At 48.5% G+C, this 14,109-nt stretch overlaps 2 protein-coding genes across 4 annotated transcripts; one reads left to right on the forward strand and one right to left on the reverse strand.

The window, feature by feature from the left end:
• Nucleotides 1–20: 20 nt before the first annotated feature.
• Nucleotides 21–7,483, reverse strand: LOC140700004 (melanocyte protein PMEL-like). Its single transcript, XM_072972436.1, has 11 exons — nt 7,346–7,483; nt 5,275–5,385; nt 4,973–5,119; nt 4,135–4,269; nt 3,596–3,757; nt 2,715–3,356; nt 1,711–1,827; nt 1,386–1,470; nt 1,070–1,275; nt 880–967; nt 21–272 (listed from the first exon to the last, which is right to left on the reverse strand). The coding sequence occupies exons 1-11, from the start codon at nt 7,419–7,421 to the stop codon at nt 131–133; spliced, it is 1,911 nt and encodes a 636-aa protein (XP_072828537.1). The 5' UTR covers nt 7,422–7,483; the 3' UTR covers nt 21–130.
• Nucleotides 7,484–8,233: 750 nt separating this feature from the next.
• LOC102539563 (cyclin-dependent kinase 2) lies at nt 8,234–13,842 on the forward strand. Of its 3 annotated transcripts, none has more exons than XM_006218558.4 (8): nt 8,261–8,554; nt 9,291–9,368; nt 9,477–9,597; nt 10,264–10,434; nt 10,907–11,008; nt 11,681–11,824; nt 12,128–12,331; nt 12,611–13,842. In XM_006218558.4, exons 1-8 carry the CDS (start codon nt 8,439–8,441, stop codon nt 12,713–12,715), a joined length of 1,041 nt encoding a protein of 346 aa, XP_006218620.1. In that variant the 5' UTR covers nt 8,261–8,438; the 3' UTR covers nt 12,716–13,842. The 3 variants fall into 3 exon arrangements, with proteins under 3 accessions (XP_006218621.1, XP_006218620.1, XP_072828576.1); XM_072972475.1 differs by lacking the exon at nt 8,261–8,554 and adding an exon at nt 8,572–8,728; XM_006218559.4 differs by lacking the exon at nt 11,681–11,824 and having other exon boundaries at nt 8,234–8,554.
• The last annotated feature ends 267 nt before the right edge of the window (nt 13,843–14,109 follow it).

Consider the following 14,109-nt stretch of genomic DNA (forward strand, 5'->3'; position numbering starts at 1 on the left):
GAAGCAAGGAAAAAGCAGCACCGGGTTCTGAGTGTTTATTTCAGGCAATGGTAGTCTCCAAGGGAAGACTGGGGAAAAGACAGACATTGCTGTCCCCCCCTGGGTAAATCATGACATCACATGAGGGTACTCAGACCTGCTGCCCACCGAGGAGGGGCCTGCTCTCCCCAATGGGGCAAGAGCGGAAGAGCCAGGGTAGACGCAGCCAGTGGGTTCTACCGTGTGGCAGCTGGGGGACGGGGAGATCCGAGCCCCGCTTCACGAGTCTGCGCCTGATATTGGAAGAAAAGGGGGGATACTGGTTAGCCACGGTCCAGGGCAGCCCATTTGTGCTTCTCCAAAGAAGAGGATAAACGCTATCCCAGGTTTACTTGGCCTGGATCCGAGCTCCCTCCCCTTCTTACTAACAGGGTTCATCCTCTCCTGTTTTTGTGGTAGCCTCTGTCCATGCCCCTCTCTCCCTACAAGCTTCCCTGCCTTGAGGACCTGGCACTCTATGCCTGGGGAGTTGCCTTGTTATAGGTGGAAAACTCAGTTCACCCAAACTCCTCCACTCTTGATGTTATTATTAACAGTCATCAACATCATCATTTATTGTACTCTTGCTTCAGAACCAGATGCTTCATAACCCCATGGTCTGGAATCCTGACAATAGCCCTACAGGGCAGGTATTAGTTTTCCTATTTTTCAGAGGCTCAGAAAGGTTAAGCTACTTCCCCTGAAGTGCCACCAGCAAGCCTGCAATCCAGGCCTGTTTAACTTCCAAGTCTGGGCTCCTTCCTGGACACGGTGCTCCCTCTCTGTGCTTCTTCCCTTGAAGAAGAGTGAGTGGTGGTAATGAGGGATAAGGGGGTGTGAGCTGGATGGTGGGGCTCTCACCTATATATCAGAGATGCAAGCAGCAAAGCCATCAGCCCCAGCACGATGCCCACGAACAGGGGAGCCTGCCCGAGGCCTGCTTCTTGACCTACGAGCAGAATCCCAGACAGAGCTACATTCAGTGTCTGCTTCCTGTCAGGTAGCCTCTGCCACTCCCCTGCTTCATCCTACCTCTTGTCCAAGTACCTACCAGGCATGACAAGCTGGGTGCTGACCATTGCTAGGCTGTTGGTATCAGTCAAAGACACATTGAGGCAGTAGGTCCCCGAGCCACCCGTCAGTACCTGGTGCAGAACCAGCTGGCAGGTTGGGCTGGGTGGCACAGGCTGACACAGCCGCTGGGCAGGGGGCTGGCACCCTGGCGATGAGATGTCCATACAGGCTTCCTTGGGTAGTCTGGGAGAGATGTCACCTTATGTCAGGGGGTCTGGGAAGGAACACTAGACACCAGAGTCTGGGGCAACAGTCAACCCAAGAGTTCTCAAGGCAACCAGTGGCACACTCACCTGCCTTGGCAAGACACAGTCAGCTCAAATGCATCCCCTTCGCTGGATGGCACGGCCTGCAGGATCTCAGCACTCTCAATGCCCTCTGCAAAGTTGCAGGATTTTAAGTCTGGAGTTCCTCTCCCAGTCCTCCCCAAAGGCCCACGGACAGGAACAGCCTAGGGCTGTTTCTCCAACCCCATCCTCCTGCCTTCAAATGAAAATGCTGGGATATGGGTATTATTCTAGTCCAGGTGAGCTTCCTCCTTTCAAGCTGTGCTTCCACTCGGCAACCCTAGGCAACACACGCCTCCCTCCAACAACCCCTAAAATACACAAGACTCACGGACAATGTCCAGGGTGAGGGAAAAAGAGCCATATCGATACAGAACACAATCCAGGGGGACTTGCCGCTTCACCAGGATTAAGGCAGCTGTGCCATCCAGCAGAGGGCTCTGGGAGCCTGGCAGGAGAGGATCAAAGAGGAAAAGTCAGGAGACAAATGACTCACCCGGAAACAGAGGCCAAGCAGGCATTTTTTCCAGGTAGGGCCAGAGCTACTGGATCCAGGCTTGGAATCAGACAAGACCTGGGAAGTCTCATTTTATAGATAAGGAAACTGAGGCCCAGGAGGAAAAATGACTGCTTCTGGGTCACACGGGTAGAGTTGGCATTTTTAAAAATCTCAAATATCACACCCCATACTGTGCCAGGTCATGGCCTAGACACTCAACACACGTTAACTCATCTAAGCATCACTATCTCAGTCCTCCCTTTTCAGTGTTCCTACCACAGTCCCAGGTAGGCCTGCTTTGGGGTGGGGATCCAGGTGGGTGGGGTGGGAAATGGTGTCAGAGTCTGGGAAAGATTTCTGTGCATTTACAGTTAATCAGAAAATGAGATATAAATATTATGTAAATGGTTACAGTCTGCTCTCTGAACTTCCCTTCAGAGAACAGCTCTTTTCATGGGTAGAGAAGCAACAAGTTCTCTCCCCATGGCCTAGGGGAAGACCCTGGTTTCCTGAACTCCAGATCTATTCCATGCCATTAAAAGGAACTTGTGGGGAGTGGAGTATAGCTCAAGTGGTAAAGTGCATGCTTAGAATGCACAAGGTCCTGGGTTCAATCCCCAGTATCTCCCCTGAAAAAACAAATAAATAAACCTAATTACCTCCCCTCTGCAAAAAAAAAAGAGGAACTTAAGGGACTTTAAGACCAGTGAAGACTGAAGGGACTCCACTGCTAAAGCTAAGGATGGGGTAATATCTGGGTCCTGAGTAAGTCCTTCAGCTCTTTAGAGTGGTGACAAATGCCCCACCTCAAACCTCATTCACACTGGCCCCCTTACCTGTAATCCCTTCTGTAGGCATGAATGGGCTGGTATCTGGACCCTCAGGCTCAGGGGTGGGTGCCTCTCCAGCTGTGCCCTCTACCAACTCTGTAGTTGTCACCTGTGCAGCTGTGGTCCCAGAGGGCTCTGCGGCTGGCACTTCAGGTGTGGTGCCTATGGCCTTGGCAGTTGGCATCTCTGCAGGTGTGGTACCTATGGCTTCTGAGGTTGGTACCTGCTCAGGTGTAGTGCCTGTGCCCTCTGTGGTTGGCACCTGCACAGCTGTGGTTCCAGAGGGCTCTGCAGTTGGCACCTGACCAGGAGTAGTACCTACGACTTCTGCAGTAGGCACTTGCCTGGCTGTGGTGCCTGGAACTGGGGAGGAGCCACAGGAGGTGAGGGGAATGGCAGCCTGCAGCACCACCTGGGCAGTGACTGGGCCAGGCTCTAGGTAAGTGTGAGTGACCACAAGTGCCCGAGAGATCAGGGTCCCAGTACTGTCTCCAAAGTCCCAGGTGTAGGAAAGGTCAGCCCCAGCCAAATAGCCACTAGGGTCGTGGAGCTGGAGGGCAAAGATCAGAGGTTGCTTTCTCAGGAAGTGCTTGTTCCCTCCATCCAACGCCTGCAGCTGAGACACGCTCACGGAGAAGGGCACCTGGTCTGGGATTGGAGCCAGAAAAAGTGAGGACCAGGCCTGGGCCAGAGCTTCCCCTTTCACAGCCACACCCTCCAACCCCAAGCTGACTGGCCCTTCACTGGCTCCAAGCCCCACATTCCTCTGCCCACATCTTCCTGGCTCTGCCCCTTTAAGGTTACACACCATTACCTCTTTCCTCTTTCCTGTCCAGCCAAGCTTCCCCATCTCCTGCGAATGGCCTTGTCCCTTCCTAAATCCTTACCAGTAATGATGAAAGCTGAGCGGGAGTGAGCGAGGGGTACGTAGCTCTGGGACCCCCGGTGGTGGTAGACAGTCACCTCCATGGTGTGTGTGCCCAGCACTGCTGTGCCTGTCCCAATGCTCAGCCCGGACACTGGGCCCCCCAGAACTTGCCAGTATTGGCCTGAGGTTTTTGGAAGGAAAAGTAGGGAAGGGGGTTACTAGTCAAAGGGAACTGAGGCAGGATTAGAGAAAAGACAACCAGAGAAGGAAGGTCAGGAGATGTATTGAGGATCGTAATTTCAGAGGGAAGCTTATATATGGGGGACAGGAAGGGAGTCCTAATGAAAGGTTCTGTGGGATGGGACTGTAATTGGAGGACGGTTCCCAGAAAGAACTGTAACAGAATTGACTAGGTGCTATGGAAGAGGAAGGAGTCATGGGGGAAGTGAAGACTAGGGAAACTCACAAAGTTTAAGGAATGAGGCCAAAAGGAAGGGAATCAGGTAGGAAGAAGTGAATCCAAGTGTGGAAAACAGGCCAAAGAATGGAGTCTCTTACCCCAGGTCTTCCATACATAAACAAAGCTTCTCCTCCGAGATGAGGGGCCAGATGGGCAGGACCCCCCATCAGGGAAGACGCAGGTATCATCAGGTTCCTGGGAATACACTGGCTGTCCTCCCCACACCTGGCTCCCTGAAAGGAAGATACAGAGTCCCCCTCCAACTCTGGCATTCCTTACTATACACCAAAACCTTAAACATGGCTCCCAGAGACAGGCTGTAGGAATACTCCTGAGCTACAAAATATGTTCTCCTCAGTATAACCCATTTGGGGTGATGGTGGGGGAGGATGGAAACTATAATTAAAGATTCTTATGTATATACTTAGCATAGGAAAGAAATTGGAAGGCCATATGTCAGAATGTTTAGGATGATTTACTCTAGCTAGTGGGAAAGGAAAAACAACAGCTCAACTAACATTTATTGAGCCTTCACTGTAGCCTAGGGCAGGCATTTTGCTAAATTATTTATATATTATCACATTTTAATCCCTTACAACAACCTTTAAAATAGGTATCATCCCCAACCTACAGATAAGGGAGTGGAAGCACAAAACAATTAAGTGATTTGCCCAGGGTCACATACTACTAACAAGTTTAAAACCAAGTCTGTCCAACTTCTGTATCGCCTGGGTCTTCTGTCCCCTATTTGAGGAACTATAATTTTTTTTTCTTCTTCCTTATCTGTGTTTTCTAATTTTTCTACAATGAATATATATGACATTTATAATTTGCGGGGGAAAAGAAGTAGAAGAAGAAGGGTCATTCCTTGAGCTCACTGAGGGTACCAGGGATTCTGAGCCCTGGGAATGAGGCCTGGAGGAGAGAGGTACTCACCATTGATGATGGTGTTGTTGGTCCAAATGACCTGTCCATCTGGCAGTACCTTTTGGCTTTTAGGAAACTGAAGGGCAATAGAGAAGGAAGCATTTGCCCCAACCAGTGTAGGCCCATCATTGCTGACCTTCAGGGAGACCTGGCCACCTGAAAAGGGTAGCTGCATTAGCTGGGACTCCTTGGCTTCCCCTCCCCACTTGCCTTTTCCCTTCCTATCTTCCCAAGCTACATTCAGCCCAGTTCTTACTCCTCTCCCCACCCCATTCCTACCATGCCCTCCCCAGAAATTGCCAAGTTCCCACCTCTCCAGCAGTCAGACCCCTGGATTTCTGTCCACTCTGGATAAAGCTTCCTGTTCCATGATTTAGTTCTGAGCTGCCTTGAGACACCAAGCCAATCCCGGTCTCTGGGTCCTAAAAGGAAGATACCATGAGGGCCTTAAGGTCATCTCTCACTCCCTTCTCAAGGGATAACAGTGTCTCATGTCACCCCACTCATTCTCACATTCAAAGTATATTTTAATTTACTGAATACCCACCTCATACCAGGCACTGTGCTAGGTGCAGAGAACTTAAGAAATGAAAAAGAAATGGTCCTGAAGGGATTCAAGTTATAGTATATGAAATAGACATATGCATAAATTATTATAAATTCCAGGCACTGTATAATATGAGCCATAATAGACATGCACAAAGTACAACAAAATGACAAACTAAACTGACAATTCCACTCTGGTAGATTGGGAAAGATTCTATGAGAAGCTGGCCTGTGGGATAAAGCATTCCAGGCAGGAGGCCCAGCCTGAGCAGATACATGGCGGTATGAAAGCACACGCATGACAGGGGACCACTAGGCAATGTGGTGACGTACACTGTGAGAGATGAGGCCAAGAAGAGGGGCTGGGGGCTTTTCTCCTGTAGGCAAAGCCGCCTGAGAAGATTTTCTTAGTTTGTTTTATTGAGATATAATTCACATACCATACAATTCACCCTTCAGAAGTTTTTGAATAAGATCAGATTTGTGTTTTAGAAGGACCACTATGGCAGGCAGTGAGGAGGATGGATCAGAGAAAGGTAGAAGTTGGGGGTGAGGCCAAACAAAATTATTATAACTGACCAAGACAGAGGTCTGAGAAAAGGGGACAAGATGGATCTCCGTATGTCTCGCCCAGATCCAACAACTCTCAGCTTTTGCCACATTTGCTTTATCTATTCTTTATTGTTGTTGCTGTTTTGTTTTTTGACTGAAGTATTTAAAAGTAAATCCCAGACATCATGTTATTTTAAACCCTACAAATTCAGTATGTACCTGTAAAAAAATTTTAAAAATATTTTCTTGAATAAGCATGTCAGCTCACACCAGACAAAATTATCAAACGCAGTCCATATAAAATTTCATGAATATCTAAAAATGCCTTTTTCTGATTTTAAAAATCAGGATTCAGAAAGTAGGCATAGTATTTCAAGAGCCTCAGGTGGACACATATGAACAAAATGTTTTCAAAATACATTAGGAAACACAGTAAAAGGGAAAGACTTGAAACTGCACCATAAATGAGGGAAGTCAGATCAAGGAGAACTTCCTAGAAGTCTGTGAGATCTAGAGAAAAGGTGGCACTGAGATTTGATATAGATATTTCAGCACAGCAGAAACTGTCCTCACTCTATTTGTGATGTGTGCTGGAAACCTGGTGGATTCTGCTGGGGAGGATCTGGAATCGCCCATTGAGCATCCCACCACTAGAGCAAAAGAGTCATAAGATGTCCCATTCTTTCTCCATGCCCAACCCTCCCTCCTCAGAGCAGCACGGGACATTCCAGACCCTCTCACCATCTCCACCCCCACCGCTCACTCCTGTCACGAGGTTCCAATCCCCCAGAGCCCTTTCATGTGATACTCAGCTGAGACCCCTCTGCCTGTCTCTTCCAGCAACAGAGCCAAAGCCTGGGCTGTGTTCACCCATGCCCATCCCAAAGAGGGGGTGTGGCGCCTCATTACCTTTCTATCCAATACCACATTCTCTTTCTCCTCACTTTAAATACCCTACCCTAATTGCCTGAGACATTGTCTTAAAGAGTCTCCCATTCATTTCGCCCCTTTTGGAGACCTGCTCCAGCTCACTGCCCAAGGGGTTTTAGGATTAGGGCCAGAAAGACCCACTATTCTCTTGCCCTTCCAAGCAGATGGGATTATTTTCAGGCTCAGTCCCAAATCTCCATGTAGGGAGGGAGCTCAGGTGCCCAGACACTCACTAAATCAAATTGGGAGAGAAGCCAGAAGCATTGCTGCTATCTCCCATTAGGAAGGGGAAAGCCAGAGCAGGCTTGCAACCCCAAATTTACACTTGTTTGTATCTACATATCCCACACTCACCTTCTGTGGCCCCCACAGTCAGAAAAGCACCCATCACAGCCACATGGAGAAGGTATTTTCTCAGCACCAGATCCATCCTGTTCTTTCTTCCAGCAACCAAAGGTGCTGGAAGGTGGGACAAGCCCCTATATAAGAAAGGGGTGCTCATTTGCATAGCCCTTCCTCCTCTCCTTCCAAGGGAGGCCTGGGAGGAGCAAGAGGACCTGAGAAAGGCAGAACTGACGAGGGATCCTGTCCCTGGACATCTTGCTACTCAGTGAGTTTCTGGTTTCAGAGTCATTCTCGTCTTCTCACACTCCATCTTCCTGGGAAAGAACTGACTGAAGGGCAGCTATATAACACAACACGTACCGGTACACACTATTCACCATAGAAGAGTAGATCAATCAGTTGTGAGTCAAATTTAGAACCTCTCAAAAAGACTTAGAAACAGTGACCCTGCATCCAAAAACAAAGAGAGACAATATCCGGGTAGGCTGAGAGGCGGAGGCAACGACTCCTCTGAGGCCCAGGAAATTCTTACAATGAGATTCCCAGCTTCCTGCTTTTCAGAGGAAACTCCTTGGGCCAGGTGGAATTTAATCTCAGATCAGTACACGTTTTCCTGGGGGTGGTGAAAACGGCCATTTAGAGATGAGGAAATCCCTACAGACTCAGGACACAGGTAGGATTCTCGAGTCCAAATCAAATACTTGGAGACAGGTATTCGACCTCCCTACCTAGGTTGAAACTTATCTTAATATCCCTCAGAATCAAATTTGTGAGGGGCGGGGTCATTTGCGGCGCGAGGCGCACGACTGGCACCGCCCCTCTGACGTTGGCCAATAGGAGGGCCTGGGGGCGGAGCCATGGAAACGCGGGAAGGAGGGGCGGGGCCTCTGGTGGCGGTAGGGAACTGGGGGGGGAGGCGGCAACATTGTTTCAAGTTGGACAAATTGACAAGAGCGAGAGATACAGTGCGTTCCATCCCGACCTGGGGTCTCGGTGCTGGGCCCTGGTCCCCCTCCTCGGCCCCTGAGAGCTGGGTGCCGCTTTCTGCAGGGTTCCCAGGCCCCCGCTCCAGGGCCGGGCTGACCCGACTCGCTAGCGCTTCATGGAGAACTTCCAAAAAGTGGAAAAGATCGGAGAGGGCACGTACGGAGTTGTGTACAAAGCCAAAAACAAGGTGACGGGAGAAGTGGTGGCGCTTAAAAAAATCCGCCTGGACACGTGAGTGGCCTCTGTACCCGGGACTCCTAACTCGGGAGTTCCTTGAGTGCCCCCCACCCCCACCCTAACAGTTGGGTAGCCATCCAGGGACCGGAAGGTAGCAAGGAGAGACTTCTTTGGAAGTGGAGAGGTGGGTTGAAGGACAGTAGAGGATTTCCCTGTGGAGAATATAAGGTACTGTAGAATCCATGGTAAATTTCCTCCCCAAAGCCGGGTTATGACCCCCAAATGTACAGTCAGAAAGACTCATGAAGAGGAGGAAGGAGGCCTCTGAGAGGGGGCCCAGGACTCCTGTGTAGTTGGGTTTTGTGGTAAGCAGTAAAGAGCACCTTTTTGAATGATAGGCCCTCCTCACTGCCCCAACCCCACCCTCATCTTAGAATTCTCTCCCTCTTTCAAAAGAATGGCAGTTGAATCTCACTGGCCCCTTCTAGAGAGGCTCGGTGCTGCTACTCCTTTTTTTTTTTTTTTTTTTTTTTTTTTTCTGTTAACCTTCTTCACCTTCACCAGGAGGCTCTGCTAACTTACCCTTGGGAAAAGAAGAAATAATGACCTTAATGTGTCCAAAAGCCATTCCCTGTCCACCCATAAATTAACCCCTACAGCCCCCCTTCTTTCCCTTTCCTAGGGGATGCTGGGGTGGTGTCTCTGTAGGGGAGTGGGAAGAGTGACTGGGCTGGGGGGAAAGGAATATTTGTAACCACATTCCCATCTCTGCTTTCCCAACTTCTCCAAGTGAGACGGAGGGTGTACCCAGCACTGCCATACGAGAGATCTCTCTGCTTAAGGAGCTTAACCACCCTAATATTGTCAAGTAAGTACGTATCTGGGAGGTGCTCTGACAGTAAAGGAGGATGTGTTCTGTGTGTGTTGTCTAGGCATTTCTCTCCTTCACCTCTATTCCTGGACTCCCTTTCCCTAGGCTGCTGGATGTCATTCACACAGAAAACAAACTCTACCTGGTTTTTGAGTTTCTGCACCAGGATCTCAAGAAATTCATGGATGCCTCTGCTCTCACTGGCATTCCTCTTCCCCTTATCAAGGTAATCCTTATCACCTCCTCCCCAACGTGGGCATGTCTTTTAGGGACTGAAGGCAGGCAATCCAGACTGAGTGATGATTTGTGATCTTGGCTTCCTTCCCAGTCCTCACCCCCCCCACACACACACATACACACACTCTTTTGTTATTTGTATGTGGCTCTTTCACTGCTTATTATGCTTATTATGCTTATTAACCCTAGGGCTGGGCAGGAGAATCAAAGAAGTTGAAACTCTAGTGAGTCAACTTAGCTCAGGTGGAAGATGAGCTGAAACTCAGATAAATCAGACTTAAGGGCACTTGGTAGATTCCTCCAAAGAGCTTTTCCACCTGTTTGGTGGGGAAAATAGCCAGTCAGTTTCTGGGTTGTCTGTTTTGCTGGGTTCTTTACTCCTGGAGCTACTTTCAATCTGTCAACAAACATTTATTCAACACACATTTATTGAACACCTTCACCGTGCTGGACACAAGATATGGAAAAGAGATGCAAAACTGATTAAGACCTGATCTTTATCCTCACTGGACCGAGGGTCCACTGGGAGAAATTGCTTGTTAACATGTAATTATAACCTAACATAGTAAAGGCTTTAGTAGAACTTTAGAGGCACAGAGCAGTCCCTAATCTGCTCACTGTGATGGAAGAACAGTCTTTTCTCTCCCCTCTTCAGAGCTATCTGTTCCAGTTGCTCCAGGGCCTAGCTTTCTGCCATTCTCATCGCGTCCTGCACCGAGACCTCAAACCTCAGAATCTGCTTATCAACGCAGAGGGGTCCATCAAACTAGCTGACTTTGGACTAGCCAGAGCCTTTGGAGTCCCTGTTCGTACTTACACTCACGAGGTGAGTTCTCGGCATGTCTTCTCTGAACTTCCTGGGAGGTGTTAACAGGGACATTCACAAAGTTACTAAAAATATCTGGCCAGCAGTTTCTCTCTCACTAGATGGAAAGTATCTCTGACACCTCCAAGAGGTCTTAGAGTATGCACAGAGTTCACAGTTTGATACCAAGCCAGGAGAGCTGGATGGCACAGCATTAAAATTATGATCACTTGCCTCAAGTTTTCCAGGAAGGTCGCAAATTGGGCATTCAGAAAATATGGTCCTGAGAGCCAGGGGCTAGGTTAACTCTGAGCTAGGAAGTCGTATGTGGTTATTTTACTTAGGGGAAATCAGAGGGGTGAGAAAGGGAAAGATGGAGGGAAAGAAGTTGCTTTTTAAGAGGCTGAGAGTTAGCAGACTAGTGTTGAGAAGCTGAGATATGGGCATCTCTATGCCCCCTACACCACCCTCCCCTTCCTGCTCTTGTCCCCAGGTGGTGACTCTGTGGTACCGAGCACCTGAAATCCTGCTGGGCTGCAAATACTACTCCACAGCTGTGGACATCTGGAGCCTGGGCTGCATCTTTGCTGAGATGGTACGGAGGCATGCCCGAGTTCCACCCAGCCCACTCCTCCCCACATTCAAGAACAACCGAACTGTTTCTTGGCCCAGAATTATGGCCATTCTCTTATCACAAGGTTCTTCCTCTAGAGTAGCAAAGAGGGGTGGTGGGGAAAGGACAGGACTGTCAACCCTGATGCCACCCACAATGTTAGGATATCCTCAAACAGCCTTAGCACCCACTATACATATCTCATCCCTGAATTGAGCTAAATCATTTCTACAGCTGTTTTAGCTGTAGTCTGCATATATTTGGGGAATGAGTTCCATTTAGTGTCTCCTTCATTTGGCCTGTAGACCTTATTGTAGTGTACCAGGAATGTGATGAAACCAATTGTGTTCACCTTATCCACACCTTTTATTTAAACTGCAGACTTAGATCACGTCCCCCCTCCACCTCTGGCTTTTCAGATTGAAGGATCCCTGAGGCCCAGCCTTATAAGAGAGCTCTCATCCCCTTTAATACAACAGTGGAGTGAGCTGAGTTTTCAAATCAAATCAGCAGCATGTTTTCTGATCCCTTATCTGGGTTGTAACTGGGGGCTTGGAGACCATTAGCCTATAAATATAATGTGCATTTATCCCCAGTGCATTACCTACAATTGCCCATATTCATCTCTCAATTCATCAAAAAATATTTGTTAAGCACCTAGTGTGTACCCAGCACCATGCTAGGTGCTATGGGGAACACAGAAGAAATGGAAGACACAGTCTCTGCCCGCTGTGCTCCTATCTAGAAGTGGCTGCATCACAAGGAGGGGGGATGACCGAAGTGTCTACCCCACACCCCGTGAGTGGCTTGGGATCCCTTTGCTACACGTCAGTGGCACCCCAGACATTCACCCCCTCCCAGCCCCACCCAGCCTTGGGGATCTGCAAAGCCATGGTTGGGGGAAGGAAGGAGGGGGCAAGGAGACAGATGAAGGGACTTCATTGTCTCAGGCTCTGTGTGACTGACCCCATGAAAAGCCCTGGGGAGGGAGTCATGGGGCCCTGCTGACCTTCCACTGCCTGTGGGAACCTGCATTATTCAGTGGGCAGTTTTGACTGACGTCAATGTGGGTCTTGGCCTTTCCTCTCTCCCCATTTTCAGGTGACTCGCCGGGCCCTATTCCCCGGAGATTCTGAGATCGATCAACTCTTCCGGATCTTTCGGACTCTGGGGACCCCTGATGAGGTGGTTTGGCCAGGAGTTACTTCTATGCCTGATTATAAGCCGAGTTTCCCAAAGTGGGCCAGGCAAGATTTTAGCAAAGTTGTGCCTCCGCTGGATGAAGATGGACGGAGCTTGTTATCGGTGAGAGTGGGAGCTGGGCACCCATTTCTTCTCAGTTGCTCCCCTAGGGCAGGGTTTTTCCAAGATGAAAGAAGAATGAGGCCTTGGACTCCTGGTCTCAGCATCTCCCCAGCCCCTGCTTGCCTCTCGTCATTTGTGCACCCATTAGATATAGGGAGGAGGGAAATAGGAACTCTGCCTTGGGTGAAAGGAATTCTATTTTCCTGATTTCTCAAAACACCTGCTGCCCATTCAGTCCATTATCACATTACTGAAGTCAGCATGCATCTCTCCCTCCAGCAAATGCTGCACTACGACCCCAACAAGCGGATTTCAGCAAAGGCAGCTCTGGCTCACCCTTTCTTCCAGGATGTGACCAAGCCAGTACCCCACCTTCGACTCTGATGTCCTTCTCCAAGCCCCTGCCCCCAGGATCACCCTGTCCTCCAGTGGGGGCCCAATCTGCCTTGGTCCTGGGATCTTAGCCCACTGATTTTGTCTGGCTGCCTTAGCACTCACCTGCCCCTCTTAGCCAGCCAGCTCTGGGGAAACAGCAGGTGGAGGGGAGAAATAGGTAAAATTGAAAGGAAGCTTCAGTATTAGATGCACTTATGTCAGCCTCGACCATCCTATCCCCCTCCTCTTAGTCATTGCTTAGGAGGGTTGGTATTTAAGGAAAAAAAAAAAAGATTGACTCTTCCTCATTCCTCCATATAGGGTTTGCCATCCCAGTCTCTGAAAGCCCTGTATTATTATTTTCTGTGTTCGGGATGACAGAGACCCCAAGCCTCCTGCAGCCACTGTGTTTGTAAGGCCAACTGAAAGCAAAGGGGCTAAATTGGAACTTTTGGAAACCAAGCAAAACAAAAACATAGGGAGGGTCCTGTTTTAAAGAATTAGGTTAAATAATAGGTCCAACCAGTTTATATCTTAGTTTTAGTGTTTCATCTCACCTAATAGTTTGGGAGACTCCAGATTCCCAGTCTCCACAGTCCTGGTGGGGCTGCAGTAGAAATGATTACTCCTAGTCTTCTTGCCTGTCCCTTTTATAGGCAAGGAGTGTCTGGGAGGCTCTGGGACAGGGACTGCTTCACTGAGGCCTTATGGAGACAGTGAACGATGTTTGAAATTTTCTCTTCTTTTTAAGATTCTTAATTCTTCAGGTGCTAGTTCCCATCTTCCTCTGAAGGCCACCCCATGGAGTGAAAGTGAAGGTTTAGACATCATTTTGAGAATGCTGACACTTTTAGGACTGAGTGGGGGGGTTGGGAAAAAAATTTTTTTCTTTAAAAGAAGGATGAACAATTATATTTATATTTCAGGTTATAATAGTTTTTTAAGTGGGAATGATTGGACTTGTTGCCATGGGCACCTTGGGATTTGTAATGCAAATGTCTTTAAAAAATCTTTTTTTCTTTTTATGATTTTGTCTCTCTTCTCCCACCTTTTGTCCTTGAATATTCTTGCCATTAACATTATTTGTAATTTAGTTTGTAATTCATTAAAAAAAAAGTTCCTGGTTTTATAGTTCATCTCTTTACTCTTTTACTTTTGTGTTATTTACTGAAAGAATGTTGTGAGAGAGAGTATGAATGTGTGTATATAATTGGTTTCAGACACCACCCCCCTCCTTTTCCTAATCTCTCTGTGCAGGGTTACCCACCTCACCTCTTTTTGACTTCTGTGATAAAATTGGGATAGTCCCGAGGGTAGGCGAAGTGGGAATTATTGCCCCCATTTTACAGCTGGGGAAACTGAAGCCTATGTATTTCCTACTTCACTTTCCCCACAAACCTGCA

This window comes from Vicugna pacos, chromosome 12 (assembly GCF_048564905.1).
Source record: "Vicugna pacos chromosome 12, VicPac4, whole genome shotgun sequence".
NCBI classification, from domain to species: Eukaryota; Metazoa; Chordata; class Mammalia; order Artiodactyla; family Camelidae; genus Vicugna; species Vicugna pacos.

What these genes read in the sequence shown, in the direction of transcription:
- LOC140700004 (XM_072972436.1), bottom strand. Translation starts at nt 7,421, where the DNA reads ATGGATCTGGTGCTGAGAAAATACCTTCTCCATGTGGCTGTGATGGGT. An exon ending in GGGGTCTGACTGCTGGAGAG is followed by an intron (nt 5,120 to 5,274) that starts GTGGGAACTTGG and finishes TACCCTTTTCAG; the next exon opens with GTGGCCAGGTCTCCCTGAAG. An exon ending in CACCCAGCTTGTCATGCCTG is followed by an intron (nt 968 to 1,069) that starts GTAGGTACTTGG and finishes TTCTGCTCGTAG; the next exon opens with GTCAAGAAGCAGGCCTCGGG.
- LOC102539563 (XM_006218558.4), top strand. Translation starts at nt 8,439, where the DNA reads ATGGAGAACTTCCAAAAAGTGGAAAAGATCGGAGAGGGCACGTACGGA. An exon ending in AAAAAAATCCGCCTGGACAC is followed by an intron (nt 8,555 to 9,290) that starts GTGAGTGGCCTC and finishes AACTTCTCCAAG; the next exon opens with TGAGACGGAGGGTGTACCCA. An exon ending in TTCGTACTTACACTCACGAG is followed by an intron (nt 10,435 to 10,906) that starts GTGAGTTCTCGG and finishes TCTTGTCCCCAG; the next exon opens with GTGGTGACTCTGTGGTACCG.